The 26,933-nt window shown below is 40.4% G+C and overlaps 1 protein-coding gene and 1 long non-coding RNA gene across 13 annotated transcripts in view; one reads left to right on the top strand and one right to left on the bottom strand.

Annotated features, from left to right (window-relative positions):
• QKI (QKI, KH domain containing RNA binding) overlaps nt 1–13,751 on the bottom strand; it is a 169,478-nt gene extending 155,727 nt beyond the window's left edge. For 8 of the 12 annotated variants that reach the window (XR_012622508.1, XR_012622509.1, XM_074818624.1 and 5 more), the window contains exon 1: nt 12,924–13,751. Coding sequence is in view for 10 of the 12 variants with exons in the window: in XM_074818624.1 (XP_074674725.1) it covers nt 12,924–13,065 (142 nt within the window). In the remaining 2 variants the exon portion in view is untranslated. The remainder of the gene's footprint in view (nt 1–12,923) is intronic. The other 4 variants (XM_074818620.1, XM_074818618.1, XM_074818621.1 and 1 more) reach the window with 2 other exon arrangements.
• Nucleotides 13,752–14,368: 617 nt separating this feature from the next.
• On the top strand, nt 14,369–25,938 carry LOC141920960 (uncharacterized). The gene is made up of 2 exons (XR_012622510.1): nt 14,369–15,044; nt 21,471–25,938. It is a non-coding gene; the product is annotated as an uncharacterized LOC141920960 (long non-coding RNA).
• The last annotated feature ends 995 nt before the right edge of the window (nt 25,939–26,933 follow it).

Below are 26,933 nucleotides of genomic sequence, written 5' to 3' on the forward strand. Positions count from 1 at the left end.
AACTGGAATCTATTGATAAATATAATTAAATTCTCTACATCTCATCTGGTGAAAATTCCATCATACTCACTAGCTCAGTAAAGATGTAAGAGCAGGAAGTCCTAAGAAAAGAATAGACGCAGACAGGTGAAACAAGTTTCAATTTACATAATGGCAAACACAATTTGTTTTTGTGATCTCCTTGAAGTTTCTGGTTTCAAAACTTTACTTTGGCTCACGGACAAGGACAATTGCTATAATGAAAACGACTTTAAATCGGTGGTCTTCAACCTTTTTCTACTTGCAGACTAACAAAAAGTTCTCAAAAGAGGTGAAGGCTCAGTGTAGCCTATTTAAATCTCCCAACAACAGACTTTCTTTGTTATCTTCATCAACTCTTCATATGCAGTGGGTCTGCAAATCACGGACCGAAAAACACCATTCTGGTAACTCTCATTGCTTTTCACTTGGCTCCATTAGCTTTGCAACAGAAAAGATGCTGTCTACTTTAGAGAACATGGTCTCTGAGGTCTCATACCAAACACTATTTTGTTTTCACACAATAGCAAAATATAAACCCTTAAGAGTCAGGTTTCAGAAGAAAATCTCTTTGATGTTACTTCTTGTGCAAGCGATTGCAGTTTCACTGATGGTTGCTGCAAAACGAAATATGCCTGCTTTGTAATTCTTAGCTATGTCAGAAAAGGTTAGGACAAGGAGTGGCTGGAGTAGCTCAGTGTGACAAGCATGAGGAAAAATAGTATAGATTAAGTTAGAAAAAGACAGTACACGCAGAAGAAATCTTCATTAGACTGTACAAACATTAACTTCAATATAAAATTATCTCCATCTCTCTTAAGAAAATGTTCTGCCAAACAAGATGATTCGAACCAGCTACTTCAGAACTCACGCTACAACACTTACTGACACCTTTATATCTCAGCTTTATTCTGCTTTCCTAAATCAAGTGTAGTGTATCATCTCAATGTTTGAAGGCTAACTCAAATTGTTGTATTATTTTTGTAAACGGGAAACATTTTCTGAGCAGAAAGACAGTTCAGTTCAAGATGCAAGTACTTCAAGAAAACATACTCCTGTTTTTTCTGCTCCTTTCATATAATGATTTGATTAATTTAACAGTTTCAAGATCAACGTACAATACCATTTTTGTAGTTACTTATACAGTAATATGTTCTCAAAATGTATTGTGTCCTTTGTGTTAATTTTTTCATGATAGTAATATTGATAGGTGCATAGTATTTGCATCCATATTTGTGGCATTTCCATTAATTAGCTTAACAGCCTGGAAATTATCCAGGTTTCACTGCTAGCAATATTCATTCCTTCACCTTCCAAAAAAAAAGAAAGAAAAAGAAAAAAATGTTTATGGCAGCATAAACTGTTTCAACTATATATATATTACATACTATGAGAAACTACTAATCCACAATTAGACTAGGAAAAAAGCTCCTTAAATGTTAGCGCTTTATTAGTATCTTGCATTTGTATCTGAAATCTAACGCTAAGAGCACATAATAAAAGTTTGAAGAAAGAGAGAACACAACACCCTTCATTAACAATAGCTCAAAACTTCTGGCAACCAAGTTGCTTAATCCAGAAGACAAAAATATAGTAAAAATATAGTTTGATCTGTGTAGCAATTTATACTACATAAAACATACCTTATACTATACTAGTTATGGCTATTGTATGACATACCAAAATACTTGTCTTCAATACTGATTTCAGTATTGAATTCTGCTCAGGGCTGAGAAAGCCTGTACACATACTTTGTAACCTGCACATGTAGGTTTAGTTACCTACAGTAACTAAACTGCCAGAAAAAAATCCATACAAACAGCTCCCACAAAGTAAAGAACTTGGAACATTATTACTTTAAAACTTTTCTCCATGTATGAAGTGGTCAACATTTTGATATAACAAGTGGTCAAAATCAATCCTAGCACAAACCATATTAAATGGGATTAGAAAGACCTACACACATTACAAAAACCACTTAGTTATGCTATTACATTGATAGAAGCAAAAAAAAAAAACAAAGGCAATTTTATTTCTGGTTTGACCCCCTCAAATTCACGACTTTATCCTGAAAAACAAAAAAACAACAACAAAAAAAGACATTTAAAACTGAAAGTAACCAGTAACTGAAGTAATTGGAATTAACCAAAGCTGTGAGATCTAAGAAAGGTTAACGCAAAACTTGGTGCAAAATTAAGTTCAGAATAAACTAAGTCTGCCTCAAAGTTAACTTATCCAAATTTTTATTGCCAAATAAGGTTGCTGAGATCGCAAACATCAAGGGAAGTTTGAGTGTCTGTCTTCAAAACATAACTCATGTTTATCAGTCCTAAAGATTGATGCAAATCTTTTTCAATAAGTACAAACTAGTTGCCCATCTGTCATTTTACGCTGTTCAATTTAGTAACCTTCCTGAATTGCAGAAGGGATGTTTCTTTTCTACTCAGCCAAGCAAAGGAGTGCAGTCCCTCCTCACTTAATTACCCAGCATACACCTAAATACCAACTGCCATCCCTCAACGGTCCTGTGTTAGCTGTAGTGGTTATCTACCACAGCATCCATTTCTCTCCAATTCATCATCGTCAGCTTTCTTGCTGACACTCCTCAGAGCTGCCTAGTTGATGAATTGCTCTGTTATTCATCCTATGTTAATCCGAACCTGACGCAAGAATACCTTTCTGAAGATGTTTAACAGTATTAAAACTCGGTACTACCAAGTGCCCTCAGTGTGCATTAAACCTCCCATTTGGAACCAACAAGATTCCTCATGAATAGTTATGAATAAAATACAGTTACTAAATCAATACGCACTAGGTTTATGTACCCCACTACCTACAGACAGAGCTTCCACACAATTCCTTGCTTCCCTGGAAGCTACACCCAAATTATTAGAAATTGGAAGTACTTTGATCCATATAGCATTTTACCTCAATTAAAATATATTAAGTCAATATAGGCAAGTTTTTCCCCTCCTACCTCTCAAAATATCAGTATATTTCTTAAATACCACAGGTGTCTAAAGAGTTCTTTAAAGTTCGTAAGTTTAATAAGCTTTTTTCAAGAAAGCTTGTTGTATTATTTTTTTGTTTCTTCCAAGGTGGATTTGATCTTTAGATATTTTCTCCAGATTTTTTCCCAATAGATTGTATTAGTCTTGTCATAAGATGAAAATTTATCCACAGGGCATGAACACAAAACACTGCAAGAAATTTCAAAATATGATACTCAAATCTCTGTAAACATGTTATTACAACAGCTAAATATACTTCCCTTCTAAAGGCAATTGCAGCCAGTAATTTTATACCTGAGAAATACTAAAGTATCATTCTTCCTCTCAAGATGTTTTAATACACATATAATCAGTCTTCCTGATAGAATCTTGCTTAGAATTCATTTCTGATCCCTATCATATCATCTGTGCCCAGATTTTGTTCAAGTCTATTTACTAGTTGAGCACAAAGTTGACAGAACTATGTGAAAAGCAGGAAAAAAAGAATCTGTATAAGGAGTCTTGCTTCAGGTTGATTCAGAGGCTGTATCAGATTTCCATAAAAGCCTCGAGTGATTTAAAGAAGTAGTAACTCCCTTGTAAACTGACTGCATATGAGCCTCTCTGACTATACCTGTCTTTACAGATGATACGATACTTAAGCAATTAAGAACTACCAACAACTTGTCCCTATCATCATCTAACACGCACCATTTTCTCACTGCACAATCTCCACAGCAAAAGCATCATACTTTAAACAAGACAGCTGGACCTATTACAGCATTTTAACCTTCAACTTTAATACACGAACCAACTGTTAGAGAACACACTTGTCAACAGATTATACATATAGTGTTTAGGCAAAGTTAGTTTGGCAGTTGGGGGGGGTGGAAATGAGGACAGTTAGACAACTTTTTTCAAAAACAAACATGTCCATGATAATTTCTGATGTAGGGGTGCAGCTCATGCTCCTTCAAAATGAGACAAAGGGAAACTAACTAAAAGCAGTATGCACAGATGAGCAACACTGCTCAAAAGCAAACTGCACTGGGTCAGAGAATTTTTCCTTGTGTTCTCCTCATCCCCATTCCTGCAAAGAAACCAAAGATATTCCACAGCAAACAGAAGTGGATTTGGCTTGCTCTGTATCTAAAAATTGAAAATTATGCACTAACTTTTGATACAATTATTTGCAGGTTATTAGATTAAGCTGCATTAAGAAGAATATTAACCAATTTGCTACTGCTTCAAAGTCTGATAAACAAATGGAAGCATTATGCAACATCAGCTGAATGTTTTAGTTGAGTTTAAATATATTTAAATATATAAACCAGAACATTAAGTTTTTATTAATACTTTTGCTAGACAGATCTGTTGCTTACTTTTAACATTTCAGGCATATTCCATCTCCTAGACACTCATGAAGAAAATATACTGCAGTTAAGATAGGGCATTTTGACCAAGTAATGGTTACAGAGATTTCTAAAACAGTTCTTTAATCTGAATTAGACAAAACAATAAGGTTCATTATTTCAACAGCTGAAGGATTTAAAGAATTCAGCAAAGTCTGGCTTCCATCTAGTGTCAGTCTGAAAACAGTCACATCCTTAAAATTTTGAATGGACCAGATGCACAGTCAGTTGACATCAATTAGGAGCTTCAGACTTTAAAGTAAATGTTTAAGTAAATGTACTTCTCTCCCCAAGGCTCTGCTCTACATCTTCAGTATTGAGCCACCTCAGCCATTGTGCCAGCACAACTACTCTGAGATCACATATGGCAAGTTCGATTATAGCTCTGATCTGCCTGAAAAGAAAGCCAGCACTACGCAAAAACAAACTCAAAAAATCCCTGACCAGTCCAGAATATCAGCTGACCTTTTAATCCAGAAACTGATCCACCAGATAAGGGTATAAAATACTGTATTATCCTCCCCCGCCTCTGCTCTGACATCAGCAGCCGTTCTAATGCATTACCCATCAGAACTACGCCGACGTAACTTTCCAGTGAAGTAACAAGATTTTAATTATCATGCTGGGATTTTTTTTCTTTTTCAAATCAAGTCTTAAAGAAGCATAAACATTTATAAGGTTATATATAATTAAAAGTGTTAACTGCCCCACTATTAATATGCTCAGATGTCAGTCAGTTATCAAATTGCTTCATGGTTTATCCCCTCTAGAAACTGGCATCCTGAGGACTTTCCCAGCTCTGGCACTTCCTGGTGCATTGCAATGAAGTTACAAAGAATCGAAGCATCTCTCTGGTACACCCTGTGCTGGAAACACAGAAAATTTTCTCTAATCCACTATAGTATGGCGTAAACTACAAGTATTCAGGCACAGCTGCAAAACAGTAAAAAATATTTTAAAAACTGATTCAAGAAAATTGACTTCCAGTATGCTGTTCAATCAACTATACATCACAAAAAATGCTGAAAGAAAACCCATTAATAGCTACCTATTGCCATTTCCCTTCAAGAGAATGATTTTTTGCAATGAACTGAGAACCAAAATTTATTATTTTGATACCAAGTATAAAATCAATTCTCAAATGAAAAGTAATTGAAAATATCTTTTCAATTTTTACTCAGTATTTTAAACCATGAGAATAAAATTTAAAAAAAACCCCAACCTGTTAGCATTACCACACTCCTTCCAAGCACTAACACCTGCTAAAATAACTGCAGAGTATCAAAAAAGCTTCGGCTTCCAGTACCGGACCCAGACAACAGCGGTTTAATAACACAGCTGTCTGAATGGAAGCACTTTAACTTGTGCCATGTTGTTGTCATCTCAGACACGCAACCAGCCTGCAAGAGTCACTTTTTGAATAGAAACAAGAATAACACCATGGAGGGACAGCTCTACTAATGAAGCTGGGTATTATTTCTCTTTAAAGTTGTCACGGTTGCTTTGCTCATTCAAGCATAAATTGTCTCAAAAATCTAAGCGCTGCTATTAAAAGCTAACTCCACTTCTATGAAATGTTTCAAATAAAAACGTTAAGAAAACCAAACCCGGAAATTAACTGCATAGCACAAGGTAACACGGGATGGTTTCTCAAGCCAAAAGTAGAAATGTAATGTTGCTTAACTTTCAGCAACCCAACTCTTTGTCTTACCAGAGCAAAGGGATGTAATTCAGATTACAAACATTACACCTATCATCTGTTTCAGGATTCAAACAACAGCGCCTTTCAAGGTCCTTCGCAGACCTAGATCCTCCTGCTACAAAGCCACAGATTTATCTTGCATGGTACTTCTACTGACCTCACCAATTGCATTAATCATAATGAGATTAAAAACACCAGCAGTTTTACTATTCCTACTAGTTTTCTTAGCACTAGGTTATTAGATTTCAATAAAATGTCAAAGTCAACAGAAGATATTCATAAGACACATTTTGAATAAAAACAATACAGGAAAATTCACACAATCCGAATGAGAAGTTGTGAGTTATGTTTCAATAAAGACAAGGGTCAGTGAGTGAGGGCATTTCATTACTTCACAGCTTTCCTGGCAAGGCACTTCCCCCATCTCCCCCCCAACATTCCATATAAGCAGTCGAATATAAACCATCGGTCTCCATGGCAGACTCCCGCTGTACTTCAATCAGCCTGAGCTGTCAGGATGGTCTGGTAATTGATGTTAACACAGGTCTACCCTGTCAGCCACGCAATATATACCAGATCAGCATCTAATAATAACATCTAATTAACAGGATATCTGCATCAGTATGCATCCAAAAAGGAGAGCATTTTGAGGTTACAGACAGCAATTAAAGACACTTCAAATGTACTTGCTTTTCTACCGAGGTTTACACAATTCAAAACATTGTAAGTATCCCATTGCTGATTTGGCGTTGTTCAGTATACTCAGAGGAAGAAAGTTTTAATTGAAGGAGGGCTGAAACAGATACCCTGGTCAAAAAACTTACTGAACTCCAAAAGTAACCACTCATTTCATGTTCAGCCTTCTCTTCACATGCACAGCACTCAAACACCAGCAACTTTTTTCTGACTTGACCTTTTCTCTTTTGACGCATGTAAACTTCACTTTCATAATTCAGACATTCTAAGTGCTCTCTTAAAAATCTATGAAGTGTTTCACAGTTGCTGATTACTGATTTTGGTTTTTTCCCACTTTATTATAATATTAACCAACACACCTTCAGTTTTTCCTTTGTGCTTTATGAAAGCATCATGTGTCACTCCCTAATCTCATCAACACTTGGTCAGTTGTTTCTAACCGTAGCAAGAAATCTTTATATGACACTAGTCACTTTGGAGTCTATTGCATACAATTTCAGATGAGGAAAATGCAACTCAATTCCAACCTTAGGAACAAGTAACACTAAACAAAAATGATACAGAATTCAAACAGGTCTGTTCCAACTTAAAGACAAGTCAGTAGCTCTTGTACAGAACTAAGTCTACTACAGTTACTGGTACTTTGAAAAACCCTCTGATGACTGACATTTTAATAATCAATTACTGGTAAGCAACAGTGAACAAACTGCTTTCAAAACATAAGCTTAAAATAACTGCTTTACTAACTTAAAACTTTTATCAATCAAAACAACACTCTTTTTAAGTTACATGCCAGGTGACTGCAATCCTATTAATGTTGCAGATAGAGCTCCAAAAATAACCTGTTTTAAGAACTGAGCTGTTGCAGGGAGGGGGGAGAGTTTTGAATATTTTTCCCCCAGCTAAAAAAAAATAAACTTTAAGTGCAATGGAGCTTTTGTTTTGATGTTATAAGAAGCTGCCAAGGAATTACAAAAAAAAAAAAAAAAAAACACCACACCACACCAAAACCAAAACCCACACCTCAGAACAACTCTTATGAAGTTTTTGAACACACAAGTTCTAGAAGCTTTACAATCTTGTTATTACAAGACAAATCATAAATCAGAAAAATGCCTCAGACCATCATCTTAAGATTTAGAGATGATTAAAGAACCAGATTCAAAAGAACACTATTGATAAACAGCACACAAACAATACCCAATGCTCTTGTTACATGCTGTTTTGTACAATTGTAACATTACAACTCAAAATTTAAAAATTAGTCTGAGACTCTCTGGGCAAATACCTATCAAAGCCTTTATTTTATCCTAAAGAGTATTCATCTCTTAACTTTGCATTAAGAGGCACAGTTTGTAATGAAATAATGGGTATTTACTGCAAGATCTGATACAACTGAAAAACAGACATACTAATGTGGCCAATGCCCCTTCATCAAATCTGACAAGTCAGCAAAACCCTAGCTAAGCACAGGCTACGTTTACATAATCACAAACAATAAGTGCAAAAGTGACTAGGTGACTTCTCAGAGAGAACTTATTTACAACACCAGAACACAGTTCTTCAGTCCTAACTCAGATGTTTTTCTTCAGTCCTAACTCAGTCCTAACGCAGATGTTTTGGTTAAGACAATGAGACTGACACGAAAACGGCAGTTTTGGGCACCAGGCTCTGAAAGTTCACATGCACTTTTCTCAGTGAGTACACTAAAGAGAGAGTGCAACATCCAAGAAAAAATTATCTTCCTTAATTCCTACCTAGATGTTTTTACAGCTAACTTTGTTATAACTGCTAGTCAGAAAGAGGCAGCCTATTTGACACGAAATTAGATTTATTTTCAAAAACTAGATGCATGGTTTAATTTACATTTAAAAGTAGACACACTTTTAAATTATCTTCAACCCAAGTTTGACAGGACGGCAGAAGTTTTTGAGGTATAGTTTACAGAGGAAAAATGAATTCCTGATAAAGTCTGCGTCAAAAGCTTTTTAAAAAAAGCTCAGACCGCAGGTTTGGTCTGTGTACATTCTGATCAGGTACAATATTCTGACCACTTACAAGTTCAAGAATAAAAAAACACAAATATAAAAAGTACACTATACAAATCTCAGTTAATAGTTTAGGCATATTAGTTCACAATCTGCCTAAAGAATAAAACCAAGTACCTCGTTAATTTCAACAGGTCAGAGTGCAATGGGCGAGTTTGAAATGTCCAATTTACCTCAAAAAGAAATAGTGCAAGTCGAAAGGCACAACTTTATTCATTTCCCACAAGGGGATCATTAAAATACATACGTTGTCAGAAAAAACAATCTAGGTTAGAATAATAAAAGTTAGTATCTGAGAAGCTGAAGAGAAAAAAAAAAAATCAGGTCATATTTGATGGTGCAAACAATTACAGGAAATACAGCCTATTCCACACTCAGGAAGAGCCCTCTCTTCCCACAGGTTTGCACTAGTCTGATAAAAACAATCCGGCTTCCTAGTTATTATGATGTGCACTTTTAAACATCCTTGTTAATCCACAAAAGCCTTATTTACACATAAGAAGTTGAAAGCACACATATGCAAAAATATCTGTAACCTAAACAAAACTGTGTCTTTCATATTTTATTATAAAGTAGCTCTTTAAAAAAAAGCTTCCTCTCTATACCTCTCAAATTTAAGCTGATCTTTAAATGCCATAAGGCAGAGACCATCTACTAAGCTAAGCACTAAAATTTTCAAACATCAAACACTAGGATAGAATTCAGAAAGGAAAATGTGTTTTGGATAATACACACAGCACAGAAATGGGCCAGAAAAAAGTAGATTTACATTCTGAAACCTAACCAGATTAGATGTACTGTTCATCTAAACCGGCAGGTCCATTTCCATATCTTGTTGCATACAATTACAAGAAGTAATCACAACACAAGCCCATCTGAGGTTTGTTTTTAAATACTGGCATGTAAAAACAAATAAAAAAAACCCCTAGCATTCCAGTAGAAAAAGCAATCCCATGTTTTATTTGTTTGAATTCTTAGGGCTGTGACTTCATTTCTTCAATTTCATCAGCACAAAATAAAAGACAAAAGCTGATCCTAATATTATTCTTCTCAAGCATAAACAAAACCTTCAGGGAGACAGTCATATAGTAACTAAGAAAAAAACCCTGTACCTCAAGCACAAAACAATAAATTAGAAGCAGCAAGCCAAATTGCAGGAGGAAGGAGCAAAGAGGGAACATGAACACTAACTTTATTTTTAGATTAGATATATAAATCTACATATACACGCACCTGCCCCTAATATTTGGCATTCTCAAAGGTGCCATGAAACAACTGATGAAACTATCAAATATTATACTTCTAAGTAAGTGTTCTAAACCTTGCTGACCTTCCTGGCAAACCTCTGGTTTGCTATTGCTAAACCCTTCTGGAGGAGGAGGATGTCAACGTAGCATATAGTTCAAGATATTTAACACAATGCCCCTCTGGTAACCAGGATAGGTGTTTTACAGCACAACAGTTGTTCCAACTTCTCAACTGTCCATCGTTACTGACTATTCCACCTATGTAATACTGTGTGTAAGCATACCGTATACGTAAATCCATGCAAATATAAATACCTGCTCATCCACAAGTATTTTGTCACTCTTTGGTATCTTCTAATAGATTTCTTAATTTCACTACTCAAGTCAGTAATGGTGTTCAGAGGCCAGTCTCACACCTCAGAAAAAAATAACTGGCGCCCCTTAGTGTTCAAATTCTGAAGTCTTGAAGCAATTTACTAGATTTGCATGAAACATTTTTTTTCAACATTCCAAAAAGTTTTCTGCCTCCACAATACTTCCACCCAATTGCCAACGTAAACAGGAAAAGCAGAAAAGCTTAAAGGGATAGCAGACTTCTTCCTGAGACTATTTAGAAACACAGACTGTATTTTATTTGTCTTTTTAAAAAGAGTGTGAAGAATAGCTCCAATACAATCCTTAAACTTTTTCAGCAAGAGTCTCCACAGCTCTCGTTCTGGCACTCCAATACTTCACAAAACAGATTTCCAGAGCTTTCAGTATTTAAAAATATGTCAAAAGATGTAAGGATTTCAGACATTCCTTTTTCAGTGTCCTTTTCATACAGGGAAATGTTTTTCTTTCTTTTGTTCTCTGACCAAAAAAAAAAAAAAAAAAAAAAAAAAAAAAAAAAAAAGGTTTTGGGCCTCCTCTGGCCAAATACATTACGTTGAAGAGATTCAGCAATTTAAAAATCCAACATCATACCTCTGGAAGGCTTATTTGTGCTAAGAAGGAGTCTTCTTAGTCAAGTTTCTTCTTGATGTTTACTTAAATCTAACTATTCTGAAGAGGTTGTTTGCTGTGGTGACCAAGAACATAAGTTTTAAACAGTTTTACTTTTCATATCTGTATTTGCTCCAATATAAATTCAAACTTCACCAAGAGTCTTGAAAATAAAAATAGAATCTCTCATTATATCGCTTCCCACAGTCCATCTTTCAGTATTCTTCACCGTTTTTTTTTTTTACTCCTCTACCATTTATTTCAGAAAGTAACATTTTCTCGATATGCTATTTTTTGTTGTACTACAGTCACTATCTCACTTTTACAGTCTTGGGAGAGGGCGGGGAGTTTTTTTACCAAATATAACCAGCTCTTTCATCTTCCGAGGTCAACAACTTCCCAAACTTCTTTTAGTGAGGAAGAATACGTCCAGAAACAAGAATCCTAACTCGAAATCTCGAAATTCATTATTCCATGCTAAGGATCCCAACAAGTTGAAGCTGTATAAATAATTTATGGTTTTATGACACTCTACAAAGCTACCAAATACGATTAAACAAACAGGTCTAACTCTGCAGAAAGCCTAGGTTTACACTGGTAAGAAAGGAAATGCTTTTACCAAGAAAGCCTGTGAAACCAAGCATAAAGCAACTTTACAATACTAAGAGCAAGTGTGTCGCCTTATTTTTAACACAGTGGGTCTGGCTACTGTAGTGGGAAGATGTATGGGACGCACTAAGTTCCCACCATATACTTTTTTTTTCTTTCTAAAATGCGACTATTTGTAAAAACGCAACCGTAAAGTGAGCTATTTGGGAAGAAGGGGGGGGTGGGGGGGTCAACCCACAGGAGCGGCCCCTCGCCCCTCCGAGGCAGGAGCGGGGTGCGGGGCGGGGGGCGGCAGCGGACGTCTGGCAGGAACAGACGAGGCAATGTCGTAATTTCTTTTTTTTTTTTTTCCCCTTCACTAAAGTCACACGTAGTCGTCTTTCAAGTTAGTTTCTTTAAAAGGTAAGGACAGCTGAAAGCAGAATTTGCTCGCTTCCCTCGCAATATAGCAAAATCATAATTAATTTGTGGCCAGTTTGGGGTGGGGTAGAGCAGGAGCTGAAGAAAGAGCTTCCCCCCCCCCCCCCCGCCCCGTCTTAGTCATTCAAGTTCAAGCAGCTTCCAGAACAGCCAAATCTCGAAACCAAACACCCTCCCAGCCCTGCCCCCCCCCCCGCCCCGGGCCCTCCGGCCGGGCCGGGGAGCGCTCCCCGAAGGCGCCGCCAGGACCCCTCGGTGCCCGCCGCCGCGGGAGGGGAGCGCCGCGCCGCGCCGCCAGCCTGCCTTTCCCCTCCTCCCTGCCTTCCCCCAGAGCACATTCCTGAGCTCCTCTCCTCGCTCCCTCCCCTCCGCGCCGTAGTCACCCTTCCCCCGGTTTTAGCAGACGGTGCGGGGAAGGGAAAAAGAAAAAATAAGGGGGGGGGGAATAAATAAGAAAAGCCACGGAAGAGCGGGGACCTGCGCGGCCAGGGCTGTCTCTTCCCCCTCCCACTCGCTCCCCGAGTCCCCCGGCACCACACGGCAGCAGCCAGGGCGGGGAGAGCCCGCACTTCCCCTTTGTTTTAGGCTCTCTCCCGCCGGGGGCCGAGAGCGTGCGGAGAACGGCGGGGAGAGGGAAACAGGCCCCGGGCTCCCCCCGCCGCCCGGCGGGGCCGGGGCGGGGGGGCCGAGCAAGATCCCGGGAGCGGCGCGGAGGCCCGGGGAGGTGGAGGGGGGGCGGGGGGAGGCAGGGCAGGGCGGCGGAGCGGGGGAGGGGGCGGCCAGGCGAGCGCTTTTACCTTCGTCCAGCAGCCTCTCGAGGTGGTTGAAGATCCCGCAGAAGTTGGGGAGGCTGCTCATCAGCTTCTTATCGTTCATCAGCTGCATCAGGTAATCGGGGCTCGGCTTCGGCTTCTCCTTGGTTTCCATTTCCCCAACCATATTCCAAGCCCGCGCAGAGACGGCGAGCGCCCGCAGCAGCTCCGCCGAGCAACGCGACCGCGGCACGGGGCGCCCGGCTGGCTCCGGGCGGGCAGGGAGGCGGTGGGGGAGGGGAGGGGGCGGGGAGGGGAGCTTCCCCGAGGAAGGAGGAGAAGGAGGAGGATTCAAATCCGGAGACAAACGCAGCCCCGCCGCCGAGTCCGAGGGGCCGAAAAAAAGAGGAAACTCGGTAGAAACCCCCGTGCGGGCTGCGCCCTCCTCGCCGGGCACAAGGACCCGCCGCCGCCGCCGCCGCCTCTCGGTGCCGCCGCTTCCCTGCTCCGTGCGCCCTCGGCCGGCGCAGTCCTCGGTGTGTCCCCCCTCCTCCTCCTCCTCCTCCTCCCGCGCACACACACGCTGAGCCCGGCTTCTCCTCTCGGCGCTGCCCCCTGTCTCCGCGGCGGGGGAGGGAGGGGACGAACGGGGCGGGCGGGCGCTGCTGGCGCGGCTGCCGCTTCCGAGGAGCCGCCGCCGGTGTCTCTCCGCTGTTGCCGCCGCCGCCGCTGTTGTTGCCGCCGCGCCGCGCCCGGCGTGTCCTCCTCTCCGCCTCCCGCCCGCCCGCCCGCCCTCCCGCCGCCGCCTGTGGCTGGTGAGTCTCAGCCCCGCCGCCGCCTCCTCACTTCTCCTCAGTTCGCTCCGGAGTTCGCTTCAGTTCAGGCTGCGCTGGCAGCAGCAGCGGCAGCGGCGGCAGGAGGGGAGGGGGCAGGGCCCGCGGGGGCGGGGACATGCCGGGAGGCGGGCCCAGGGGCGGGGCGGCCGCTCCTCGGCGGCGGCGGCGGCGGCGGCAGCGCCGCTTGGCGGAGCCGGCTGTCGCTCCCCTCCGCTCCGGGGGCCGCTGGCGGCGCGGCGGAGGGCGGGGGGGGGAGGGGGGCGCCGCTGGCCCGAAGTGGGATTTCTCTCCCCCCCTCCCCCCCTCCTCTCCTCCTCCCCACGGCCACGCCCCCTCCGGGCGTCTGCGCGTGGACAGGCGGCGCAGGCGCGCGGGCGCGCAGCGTCGCGTGCGGCTCCCGCGCGCCTCCCCCCGCCCCGCGGAAGCACGCGCACACCCAACTCTCCTAAACAAAGTCGCGTTACTTCAGCTATTCCGCGCGGGGGGGGGGGGGGGGGGCGGGGGGGGGGGCGTGGCCGGGTCACGTGACCCCGCGGGGGCGGGGAGAGCCGCCCCGAGGCGCGCGTGCGCCCCCCGCTTACACGGCGCCGCCGCTTCGCGCGGGCACGAGCTCGCGCGGCAGAGGGGCGCAGCGGGGGCGGGGGGGCGCGCGGCAGTTGGCGGCGCCGCGCATGCGCCGAGGCGGTGGGCGGTGCGCGTGGCGGAGCGGCGCGAGGAGCAATTTCTAATCGGTAACGGGGCGCGGGAGGAGCGCGCGGCGCGGGGCTAAGGGGCCATGGCAGCGCCCTGGCAGCACCCCGTAGCCCGCCCCGCGGAGGGGGTGGCGGGAGCCGCGCTCCTCTCCGCCTTCCCCCGGCCGTCGGCCCGGCGTGCCGCGGGAGCGGGCTGACGGCCGCCTGCGGCCTCCGAGGGGTGCGGAGCGGGCCCTGGGCCGGCCGGGACCGGAGGAGAAAGGCGGGCGGTGGTGGCCCGGCCCTACGCGCGCCCCTTCCCCCCTACGCGCCCGATCCCGGAGCAGAGAGGGCACCCCCGGCGCTGCACGGCGCCGTGCCCCGGCCGGGCGGCCCGCCCGCCTCGGCGCCCCGCTGCAGCCGGGGCCGTCCTCCGCGTCCCGGCCGCGGCGCTGCCCTCCCGCCCGAGCCTCGCCGGCAGGCAGCTAGGCGCCCTCTTCGCTTGCAGGGCAGCGCCGTGTTTTGGCATCAGCCGCGGCTTGTTTGACGGGTTTGGATGGGAGACGTGATGGGAGCAGCAGTACCCGGCAGCCAGAACCAAAATTAACGTGCTCCATCCACTGTAGCCGCAGATGCAAAGCAGCGCGACGCGGTTGCTTGTACGTATTCCTCCTTCCCCACGCAGCTACTTGGTGTTCTTACTTGATTTTTACTACTTAGGAGGTCGTCAGAAAGCTTTGATGCAGTGTTCAGTAGCTTAGTAGAGCTTGTGTTGCAAAGCTAGATGAAAATCGCTTCACGCTTCATTTAGTTCGCTGAAAACAGCCATTTTTAATAGGACTAGGTGTAAAGTCTAGCTATTACTTGAAGTTCTGTAAAAATTCAAATATATTTTCAGACGTTGCGCACTGTATTTGAAGGAACTTTAAGTAGTAGGTTAATCGCAGGGAACAATGCCTCCAAAACTGAAATGAAGCACGGACCCGTTGTCGTCTTGACAGATGCACAGTTTTATTGGGTATTGTCAAGCAGTATTACTCTACTTTACCTGGAACGTGTTCATTGACGGAAATGTACAGAAAGTGTAGTTCTCATAATAGTAAAAATGCCTGGGATTATTGCATTCCTTTTAGTGTTTATTGTATTTTTCCCCTTTAAACATGTAGAACTCATTATTTGGACATAAGAATTTTTATTTAATTTCAGGGTTTTGTTTACATTAAATAAAAATGAATGGCTTATGTAAGATAAGTCAGATTTATTGCTTCCGTCATTTTAAAAATGTATATTCAGCAAGAAAATATTATCTTTGGTATCAAAGAAAGAGTAGCAATGTTACAATCTGTTTTTTTTCAATATAGATTCTTAGTCCATCAATAGCGTGCCCAAAGCACACCGCAGTATGGCTATGGATGATGAAACAATACAGTTTCTATTTAGTAACAAGATTGTCTTTGCTCTTTCCCAACCTTGTTGTAAAATTGTGACAAGGTAAAACACAACCTTATACGCTTAACAAAATTGCCATCCTTTTATTCATCGTAGATCAGTCTGAAAGATGATGCATTTTTGTAGCCCTTTATTTGCTAATTTCTAACCAGTGAGCGAAGGCTCTTTTTAACCCCGAGAAAACTTGTTATTGAACCCTTCAATTTCATTAAGGGTATCTGTCAGATGGCAGGCTTTCATCTTAAAATTAGATGAACTTAGATAATGTTAGAATAATTGTTCTGGACTGCTGATTCTCACAGTAAAAATAGCATACGGAGACTTTTTTTTCAGCACGTTTGGTGCAGCTGTTCCCATACCACTTCATTGTTGCTTCCTGCACATAAAGTCCTTCCAGTGCTTGAATATGAGCAGACAATATAAGGTGAGAAATACCAGCACAAGTCATCCTGCAGTAGCTATCAGTTGTCTTGCCTACTGACAGGAACAGTATAGCTTATCCTAAGCAATTTTCCACTTATTTACTGGAGAATAAGATGGTGCACACCAGCAGTTATTGAGGAATCACTCATGCAGTGCAATGCAAAATTCAAGCTCTAGTTTGCTCTGTGTTAATCTGAATTATTTTCTCGATCTGAACAGTACAGAAATCGAGGCAAAGCTATGTGCTGAAGTTGCCCGTGTAATTAGGCAGGAACGACTTAAGAAAAATTCTCATCCTTCATTTTTCCATAAATGCTTCAAGACTCTGAATTTAAATCATTGGAAAAATACCCTTGGAGGAGCTGAATGCTTTAACAAAATGTAGATCACTCGCCATTAGTTTTAAGTAAGCAAATCAGCATGATACTTTCCTTCACCAAGCGTACAGTAAAACCGAAATGCAACCTAAAAGCCCCTCTCAGCATACCTTATGTTCTTCTCTCTGCCTTTACCTTCTCACACTTCCACGTCCTAGCAAAGGGTGTTTTAAAAGTGCCTGGGAGATGAAGATTGAATTAGTTCTGGTTAAACACCCGTGAGAAGGTATAGCTCCCATCTGGATGGGTGTGTCTACAGCTCTACAGAGGCCCTAGAAATACTCTTGCACTGTATTAAACTTTGTGGCTTTCCCATCGGGGAAGAAATGGGGGGTGTGGGGGAGGGGGGTGTGGGGTTGTGGACACAGGGCTGGGTAAACAGGTCCTGTGGATAAGGGGGAGAGGTAGTGTGGTATTGGGGGGGGGGGGGCGGGGGGGAGGGCACTGCGGAGAGGGAGGTTGGTGGGTTTGTTTCAAGGTAACCAGGTCCTGTGGTCACAAAAGGTTCTTCAGCCTTAACTTCTGTCTGGACACAGAAGTCCCTATCTTTAACTCTCGTCTTTTCATCTAGGTAGTCCTTCTTGTATCACATAACCTGTAGTATTTTCTAACAGCTTCTCTTTTAAGGTGAAGTTTTATTGCATTAATCTAATCTTGAAGTAAGAAAAATTATGATAATGCCAGCAGCAGCCTCAGTATATTACAGTAAAGGCCTGCAATGATCATAAAAGGCAAATTCAATTGCTGCTATAATGTTCATAGCTGATAGCACCTCAGGAAACATGAGAGCTGAAGGCTGATGACAACTGGGAAACATAGTCTTTTAGTTAAAGTGTTGGCTGTTACTTCCAGCATCTCTGTTGACCAAATTGTAGGCATATACAGTTGGATGTCATCAGCCTTCTGCAACACTGTCTATAACTGAAAGGTACCAATGTGCTATACTACTCTTCTTTAGGGAAAAAAGCAATTTATCACTTACCCATCACAGTCACATAAGAAAAAAATACTATGTTTGTGATTCAGTATTGAATCATTCATGGTGTACAAGGCTGTAGCTGCTGTAACTGTAATGCAGCAATCAGACGTGGCCACTAGCAGATGAACACCTGAAATCCATTCATCTTTGCAAGGTGATTAACACGTGGACAGAAGAAGGTCTAGAGCCAGACTAAAAATCTCAAGAACCAATTATATTGAAATTGTGTGATGTATCTGACAATGAAAACATATTTCCTTTGACATTAAACCAAACCGACAGGTAACTTTTCAAAGAGAAGCCATAGTAGTGCATCATTCGAAGTAATAAGCAGGTGGCACAGTGTTCACAGTCTAAAAAGGGACATTTCTGAGTGCTCTGTGTAATCTTGGAAGAGATAATGCCTCAATTTGTCCACTATTGATGCTAAGTGATTGCTGACAAAGTGGAAGATAGAGGTTTTAAGCACACCTTGTACCTGAAAAGATTCAGATTGGTATCTTTTATACTTAAGGTACTTTGAGCTGTACAACAACTGTGAAGGGTGTAATAACCCACAGTATCACTCCTGTTAGAAGTGGCCATTCCTCAGGTTGGAATAAAGGAGCCAGAAGAAGAGATATCTTCGTAATTCATCCACTTACACAAGAGTAGGAAGAGCTGCATTCTCACTTGCTGTAGTTGTGTATTAATTATGCAGTCATGAAGTTGGGGAGAAAAGAAAATGCTAAGTCAAACAAAAAAGTATTTTCCACCTTTGACCTAAATCTTGTACCTGGCTGCTGTCTTGGTAAGGTATGTATTCCATATACCTGAAGTTACTGTGATAGGATACTGTTACACAGATAGGATGGGGGGGCTTAAATTCAGCTTCATCAAATATTAAGCATTTTGTTTAACTCACAGTAGTTAAGGAAGGCATGGGTATCTCTGTGTTGGGCTTCACCATATCTAACTACTGAATAGTCACAGTTATGCATGGAAAAGATGTAAATCAATATATAGTAGAATTTATTACATCAATGTTCAATATTGCCATAGATTAATCACTTAGTAGATTGTATTTGTAAGCAGATAATTTCCATGGGTAGGTAATGTCTGTACATGCTGTTTCTTTATCTACTACTATGTAGACATTTCTCCAGAAAAGATAGCATTCTAGCAACAAGAAAAGGTGTATCTATCAGAGAGGGTGTAGTTCTGCTAGGCTCCCGAGAAATCTCTGTGCATTAAAAACAAAGTTTAGATTGGTTTCATTTCAGACTCTTCCGTAGGAGATGCAAATGAAGTCTCATGTATACCAGTTTTGTTACAGTGTTGCTGAGAAAGGCAGGAAATGGTGAGGGGGAAAGAAAAGCAATCTGAAAAAGCATAGAAGAGAAAAAATTACCAGTAATTAGAGAAAACTAAATCGAGGTACTACATTGTAAACATAAAATTTAGCCACTTTATCATCTTGTTCGTAATAGCACTTACATTTAAAAGCTGGGGGGAAAAAAAGTAATTATTCAGAGAACATACTTGAATCCTATCTTTGAAAGTATGCTTTACCTCTAAGCTCATAAACTTTCCTATGCTTTGTAATTTATAAACACTTGCATTGGTTTTGTGCATTTTCCTGTTGGATCCAGAGTAGTTGATACTCTTCCTAGCTCACTAAAAGAAGCCAAATAATCTCCTGAAATACACCATGCACGTTTCCAGTGTTTCTAATGCTACACAGAGTCCTATAGCTTTGGTTAGGTTAGTGTGCTATACTTTTCAACTGTACAGTCACAAAATCACTACCTTAGCTATACAGCTCCAGGCTTGCTTACGGGAGAATTTCAAATGGCTTCTGGCCTGTCCCTTTTGGAGGATTCGTGTACGGAAACACTCTGAGCCAACCTGTGCCACATATTGCAGAAGTGGGAGTAGCAGCGAGTGCGTATTACTGTAAGTGCTGCCTAACTCTGTGGAGGCACTGAATTGACCATTGCTGAATATAAGATCTGTCATTGGAGTCCAGCTAACACACATTCTAGTTTAAAAGACTACAATATTAGGATATCAGGAAAATAAGAATATTAAGAGATCTTAGCCATTATTTCAGACATACCTGGTTTTTACCTTCTGTCAGTTTTGTACTAGATATCTAACCTCAAAACTATCCAGGATGACATTCTGCATTTTAATTGATGCAGTCACCTTGACTTCAGTAGTTGCCCTCAGCAGCTCTTTTATTTGCTACATGTAACTAAAATAAAATGTTGAAAGACATAAGATACATAATCAGAAGTATTTTTACTTTTTACTATAGTGAAAAGTGTTTTCACCTTCACTATAGGATTAAAAAAAAAAAAAAAGACCAAGTTTATGTCAGGGACATCTACAGATTTATTTTGGCAGCTGCAGTGTCAAAGAGCTGACAGCTAAAGAAACTGCCAAGTTCTGTTTTTCAGGTGTTTCATCCTTTGGTAAAATACCATAGTATATTGGTTACTGTTGAATATAAATTCAATGTTTTCAGCCTTAACTTTGTAAACAGATTTAAATTAACCATTCTTCTCAATTACTACTAAAACCAAGTAGAGCTAAAAGTGTAACTGATGCATTAAATTAACTTTTCCTCCTAACATACCTGAAATATGAATGTGTATGTGTATCGACTTACACTGAGGGATTGCTAGTGGTGTGTTGCTTATGCTTCTTAATGTTCATTACTGAAAGAGCTGCACTTCTTGCCCAGGGAGCTTCTATTTAACTGGACAGAAAACATCTAAACAAATTATAAGAAAACTTTGCATTTTTTTAAAACTTTCTGGTAATGAGCAGGAAACATTTGTACTGGTTGGGCCTTCTAATGAAGTGTAATTAATCAGTCTGAAAAATCCCGAATCTTATTTTTGACTAGAAATCTTTTTATGTATTTAATGGTGAAGAGAAATATCTGGAGTTACAAAGCTGTGAGAAAAGAAAGGGACCAAGCAATATGCATCTTAAACACTTCTGGAGATGAGACAGAATTGCTCAACATTGTTCATCCAAAGCAAAGGACAGAGAGCAGTGCTACAGTGCTTGTTGATTACCCACACAAAGACCATTGTGCTTCTGTGCTATAGTATGCTCAGAGGCTTGCTCTCTGCTTTATCCGTTCATGGGTATTTGTGCCTTTTCTCTAAAAGGAAACAGCAGTGTTCAATCTCTTAATATTTTTTTACTGTTCTTTTTCACTTTAGGAAGCCTAAACTTTGTTTTGTTTGTGGATGACTTACTGTCTCTCATTTGCTCCTCCTACCCACAGTCTTTCTGTTGAGTGTGGGACATCTTTCCTAGAATGTAGTAGCCACACACGTTGTAGTTATGCCCCAGAGCCCGTTTCACAGTTTTCTACTCTTCAGAAGCTATGAAACACTTTGTAGTAAACTATTTCAAGTTGCTTGGAAGAAAGCCATTATAAAAATGCAGAGATTTATTGCTTAAGCACTTGGATAAATTCAGGATTTCCTCATAGAAACAGGAAGCATCCCAAATCTTGTGCCATCTTTGTTGGCATTTGTAGGCCGATGCATCATAAGTCCCTATTTGACTGTCACTTGTCAAAGGACAAGTCATAACAATCAGTAAAACATGACTTTTGGGCTCAAAGCCAAGAGGTGAAGGTTTCTGGGTTGTTAGCTAATCTAGGAGATCTGACTCACTTTGAGCTCCAGTCACTTCATACAAGATCATATGATCTTACTTAGCTAATACTATATCTGATTATTATTTAAAATCAGTTCATTGCTTGATTACAGTAATTCAGTGTTACAAGTTTATAAGCACCATAAAGGGTGGGATTAACTTGCCTTATGGTATTCCACTTGAATCTCCACAAGATCACTTTTCCCTCACAGTTCCTGTATCACATCTGCCAGCTCTGTGCATATGTCTCTTACACCTTTTGGACATCTGGAGTGGCCACTGCGAACTGTTGAACAATCATCTGAATCTCACTGCAATCTCATGTTTTGCTATTAACCATTTTCACTCTCAGAATAATCTGAACAACAGCTTGGATTCAGGATTTTGACAAGAAGTGAATTACTCTGTTGAAGGTAATGCAGTCGTTCCCTAGCTTTGGCTTTCAGAAGTGTGTTAGTATTTTACATTCATCAAGTCATTGTGTCGGATAGACCACAGAGTAGAGGGGCACGGGAGTAGGCTGAAAAGTTCACGATGCTGTAGAGGCAAAACATACACCAAATGCAGTAATCACCCAGATTTAGATATAGTGGTCTGGTTTAAAAAAATCGCTGCAGCTAAATTTGAAGTGTCTGGAAATTACACTTTACTCTGCTGGCTGTCTCTCAAATTCTCAGAAATTTTTATTATTCTTCTTAGTTTGAAATATTTCATGTTTGGTCTCCAATTGTGACCGAAATATAGGGAAGAGAAACATAACACATTTCCCTTAGATTCAAATGACTTATACAAATCCAGTTCACGTGAGTCTAGATATTCCTGTTCATTTAGAATGTGAGAAGTTCCCATGTACATGTTACAACTTTCCTTATAACTTGTACAATTTTTTTAAAGCCACTTTCTCTAATAGGCAGTTTTATATTATGGAAGTTATTGTGTCATTCATAAATAAAGATGATCACTGAAATGTTAGCTATCTCTTATGCTATTGTATTTGTTTAAAAATACATATTTGAAAGTTTCACGGGCAGTTTCCTCCACCTTTCAGGTATTTACATAATTTGTCAAACTAAGAAAGAAAAGTTGTATTACACTTACACTGATCACAGGGTTTCGTTTTTACAAATCAGATGTGACAGTTGTCTCTGGTTTTGGCACACACACATCCCCTATACACCGCAAATCCTGATACGACTGAAGAACTGCTACCCTATCAGGTTAAGGAGCAGAGAAATGTAAAAATGAGTTTCCCAGAGACTATACTCTGCTATCCAGTTTGCATAGCAATACCGTTTTGTTATGTATTAACAAATCAATATTTAGCTTGGTCTGACAATATGCTCAAAAAACACCAGGTTGTGGCAGGAACTGTGAAGAAAACACCACTTAAGGCAAGGCAGGAAAAAAATTATCTTGAATTTTTGTAATTCTGTGTTGATTAAAGGCCAGCATGAAAACAGGTATTAAGTAATCCAAATTAGGCAGCCTTCATCTTCCCACCCTAGAAAGGTCTGGAAAGTCCCTGTTATTTGGGAAGCTGGCAAACCACTTCTGTTAGAGGTGGAGAGGAAGCACTGCTTGACTTAAAGCATTTCCCCATCTCTAGAGTTTTTCTACTTGCTTTTAAAAAAAAAGTCATGACGTAGCCAATCAGATGGCCAATTTTCGTGCCAGAAGAAGGTCTTCCCCTTAGCAAGTCAATTAAAGTATACATCCCTACCTTCGTTTTCCTTCCAGGTAGTCTATTTATAGCTATCCATCTGATTTTCATTACTAGAGGCATAATTGATCTTTTGTCCCATTTTGAAGTTTGTATGCACCTGTCTTCCAGGTTCGTAGTGAAATCAATTATCCCTCTGGCTACAGATATATCTTGGTACTTCATTAGAAGTTTGTCAGTGTACGTGGAGTCCTTTCTGTTCGATTGACAACAGGTGATTAGTGGGGGAGTTATAGCAGCTTGCATGCTCAGGCTTATACCTGAAGTTACATTGATATATTCACTATGTTGCTCAAGTAATAGGGTTTTGTGGAGGTCTGTTAACAAAAAACTCCAAAATCCAACCAACCAGACAAAAAAAGCCAAAAACAGCTGAGTTCATTTAAGGAGGAGATTGAAATAGAGATTCATTTGAAAAAAATATACTTGGACTTTCCTGTTTTCATAAATACAAAATAGAAGATTAGCAATGTAGTAAGATAAGTGAATATTATATATTGTGACTAAAATGACCATTTTGCATATAGTATTGACATAATTCTCCTGTAATTCAATTCATAGGATTGATGTGGAGCTTGATTTGAGTGAGTTACGTAATTTCATTCTAACTTTGTCCTCACAACAAACAAAAAACTGCTCTTTTGGCTGCTTATGATCAAAAATTGTTATGTGTGAAATTATTATTTGGGTCTAATTACAGGCTTTAGTGGTCTTTATGCTCTTTTGGGTGAAAAGGATATCTAAGCACAGCAGTCAAAGATCGCAAGGCATTGTATGTAGGTAATGTGATGTGATCCTTCAAAATTAATTTGATCTTAGATAATTAAATAAAAAATAACTATTTAATATATTACACATTCCCTAATCTAAAAAAATAAAAAAAATTTAAAAATTTGCAGAATTCCATGTGTGGGTTTGAACTGGATGATCAAGAGGTCCCTTCCAACCTAAACAATTCTGTGACTGTTCAATTATGAAAATACATTGAATACCAAATTTTATTGGTGTGCTATTTTTTTTTATCTGAAATTTTGGACTTTTTGACAGTGCTGTTTGTTAGAAATAGTGGAATTTTATATAGAAATAGCTTGGTCCAAATTGTATGGTTTTGTATCTGTACAGCAGATAATATGTTTTAAGCTACATTCTGATCTCATTACCGGTCATTAATTGTCAAATTACTTAAAATTGCTTTTCATATAACCTGCTTGTCCTTTTATGTCAGTGTTTTAAGTTTGTATGTCAGTGTGTGGACCACAAACGAGTAGAGAAGTATTTAGAGAAATTTCCCCAGCTTCCGAACGTGAAGTATTTTGCTTCTCCTCTCGAAAAATTACACGAGAGAACAAAACTAGGAAGAAAGCACGCACATCCTTTGCAACATTGTCTTTGCAAAGCTAGCCTGTTGGGTCATGCGCAGAAAACAGCCAAGCAGCGAGACTGGGATTGTATTGACAAGAACAAGATGAATGGCCCCCTGGAGACTATGGGGTTTGTATGCTCGTTTCCACCACCTTTTCATCCTTTTGTACCCCCTTTCAGTTCATATGCAGATTAACTCAAACCAAGTCCTCACTAAATACTCTTTTTCACTTTAGTTTTGGAAGGTAGATGGAGGATCTAAATATTTATGAGGCTTTTTTCGACTAGTTTATGATGCACTCTTGTTGAATGCTGAGGAATTACGTTAATGAATGCATGCCTGCACACACAGACACAGAAACCAGGCAAAAGGAAAAAAAACCACACAAAGCGTTGTCAGCTCTAATGTCGGCACTTACTAAAACAGTTCCCATGAAAAAAAAAGCAAAGATTTAAAATCTGTTGCCAGGAGAAAAATAAATTGTATGGCTGAGCACAAAAGAAAGAACAAAGTTTCATCTTTGCTTTCCTCAGTTGCAAATGTAACTCTTGTTTCAGCTCTGAATAAATTTGAAATAAAACATGTTAATTGAAAAATTAAAGCTTGTCTAAAAAGTCTTAACGGGAGTTGTGTTTTTAGTAGTGAAGAAAAGGCAAAGCTTCAGTCCTGTAGAAGTCTGCTTTTAACATCAGTAGTAATGAACATGATACGCATTTTTTTTTGTATGATACAAGGTACAGTTAAGTATAATTTAATCTGAGTTACAAGTCAAAAACTTTTTGTTACGATTTTGCTAACGTAACTACATTTATTTAGGAGGGTTAGATTTTATGAGACAGAGGGCTTTTCTGGAAACTAAACTGACTTTTTAAAATTAAATCATAGAATATATGCTGAGATTATATCTAAATATGCTAGAAAACTAATTTATTTTCAGAATGGGTAGTTCAAAACTGTAACTCAACACGCTTTTTGTAGATGGAGGACATTAAAATACTAGAACTGAAATACAGATATATTAATCCTTTTAATAGTATGTTGTCAAGAAGAGTCATCTCTTCAACCTTTAATTTCTACCTTCCTTCTACCCCTTTTTATTCTCTGATGCACACATAGCTGTGACAGACAGGGCCCTAACTCATACAAGTGGGACAGTAAATTCTTTCACATTCATGAACCAGAACATGAGATCTTAAACTGTGCATTTGTGCTATCATTTAAAGCTTACCGAAGCAATTGCAGAATGTTAACTCTTAGCTCTTTGTGTGCAATTGGATTTCACTGTCTAGGCTCTTTTTCATATTTATAATATGCCTGTCTGAATTTTATAAAACATTGCTCAAATAAATACGTTTGTGTTTTTATTGTACTTTGTTTTCAAGGTATTCAATTTCATATGTAATTAAGTCCAATAAAGCCATCTACATTTCATTTATTCTAAAGTTATTGTTTATGATCTTCAAAGATTGACTTTGCCTGTGATAACCCAAAGGTCAAGTGAAACAAATCTTGCTTAGCAGATCCCAAGACACTGAATGTTGTATACAACCTAATAAAAAATTGCTGTTTGACAACTGAAGTTGCATCACTTTTGTTTAGCCTTTCATCCTTTAACCTGCATCTTCTCCCTCTTGCTTTTTTTTTTTCTGTAAGTCTGCATTGGCAGCTGTGACCACAGATACAATTTTAGATATTGTTGAAGTACTTAAGCCCCTTAAACTTAAAAGTGATAAAAAAAAAAATCTCAGTTTTGTTTCTTAACTGGGGAGATTTCAAACTTATGTGGATTTGTCTGGCCTGGGCAAATTGAAGCACTTATGTGGGATCTTAGTGAAACGTATTTGCAGATCTGTTTAATGACTTACCTCTTTTTTTCTGTGGGTGGATTTGCAGGCTGGGGAAGAAGGACTTCCTTCTATATACACGTGTACAGGACATAGTGGATTAATAGGTGAATGAAGAAAATGCATCAAGCTGGCAAACACTGGAAGAAAAGAGCAGCAGGAAGAACTGGAAGCAAGGAACAGAAAAGCTGGGGAAAACCACTGAAGAGTGATGCAGTGGTAGAGGCAGACATAGCAGAAAGCTTTTATATGGAGGACAGTAAGGAAAAAACAAAGTTGAGATTACCCTTGGCTTGAGTAGGGGATTTTTTAGCTCCCTTTAAACTATTAACACTCCCAAAGAAAGGAGGAAAAAAGCAGCACACAAGCCAAGGTCGTGGAAAGTAGTTTTTTGGGGTAAGAAAGGTGGGTGAACTATAGGCCTAGGTCAGGGACCAGATATGTCAAGAGTCCTGTAAAAGGCCTTCATTTATAACATCAGAAAAGTACCCCCAAAAAAACCCAACCCAATATCCCTCAAGCCAAAGAGGTGGTAGCCCACAGGAGAGTCATATTAATGATGAGGAAAGCAATCATCTGGAAAGCACTGGGGCCAGTGCTTTCCCCTATACTCCAAAAGGAGGTACTTGAATTTGTCTTTATAAATAACAATAACTTATTAAAATTTTCAGTGAAGCAGATAGGCTCTTGAGCGCTCTTTTTTTTTTTTCCCTTTGCCCAAAAGGAAATG

This window comes from Strix aluco, chromosome 3, assembly GCF_031877795.1.
Source record: "Strix aluco isolate bStrAlu1 chromosome 3, bStrAlu1.hap1, whole genome shotgun sequence".
NCBI lineage: Eukaryota > Metazoa > Chordata > Aves > Strigiformes > Strigidae > Strix > Strix aluco.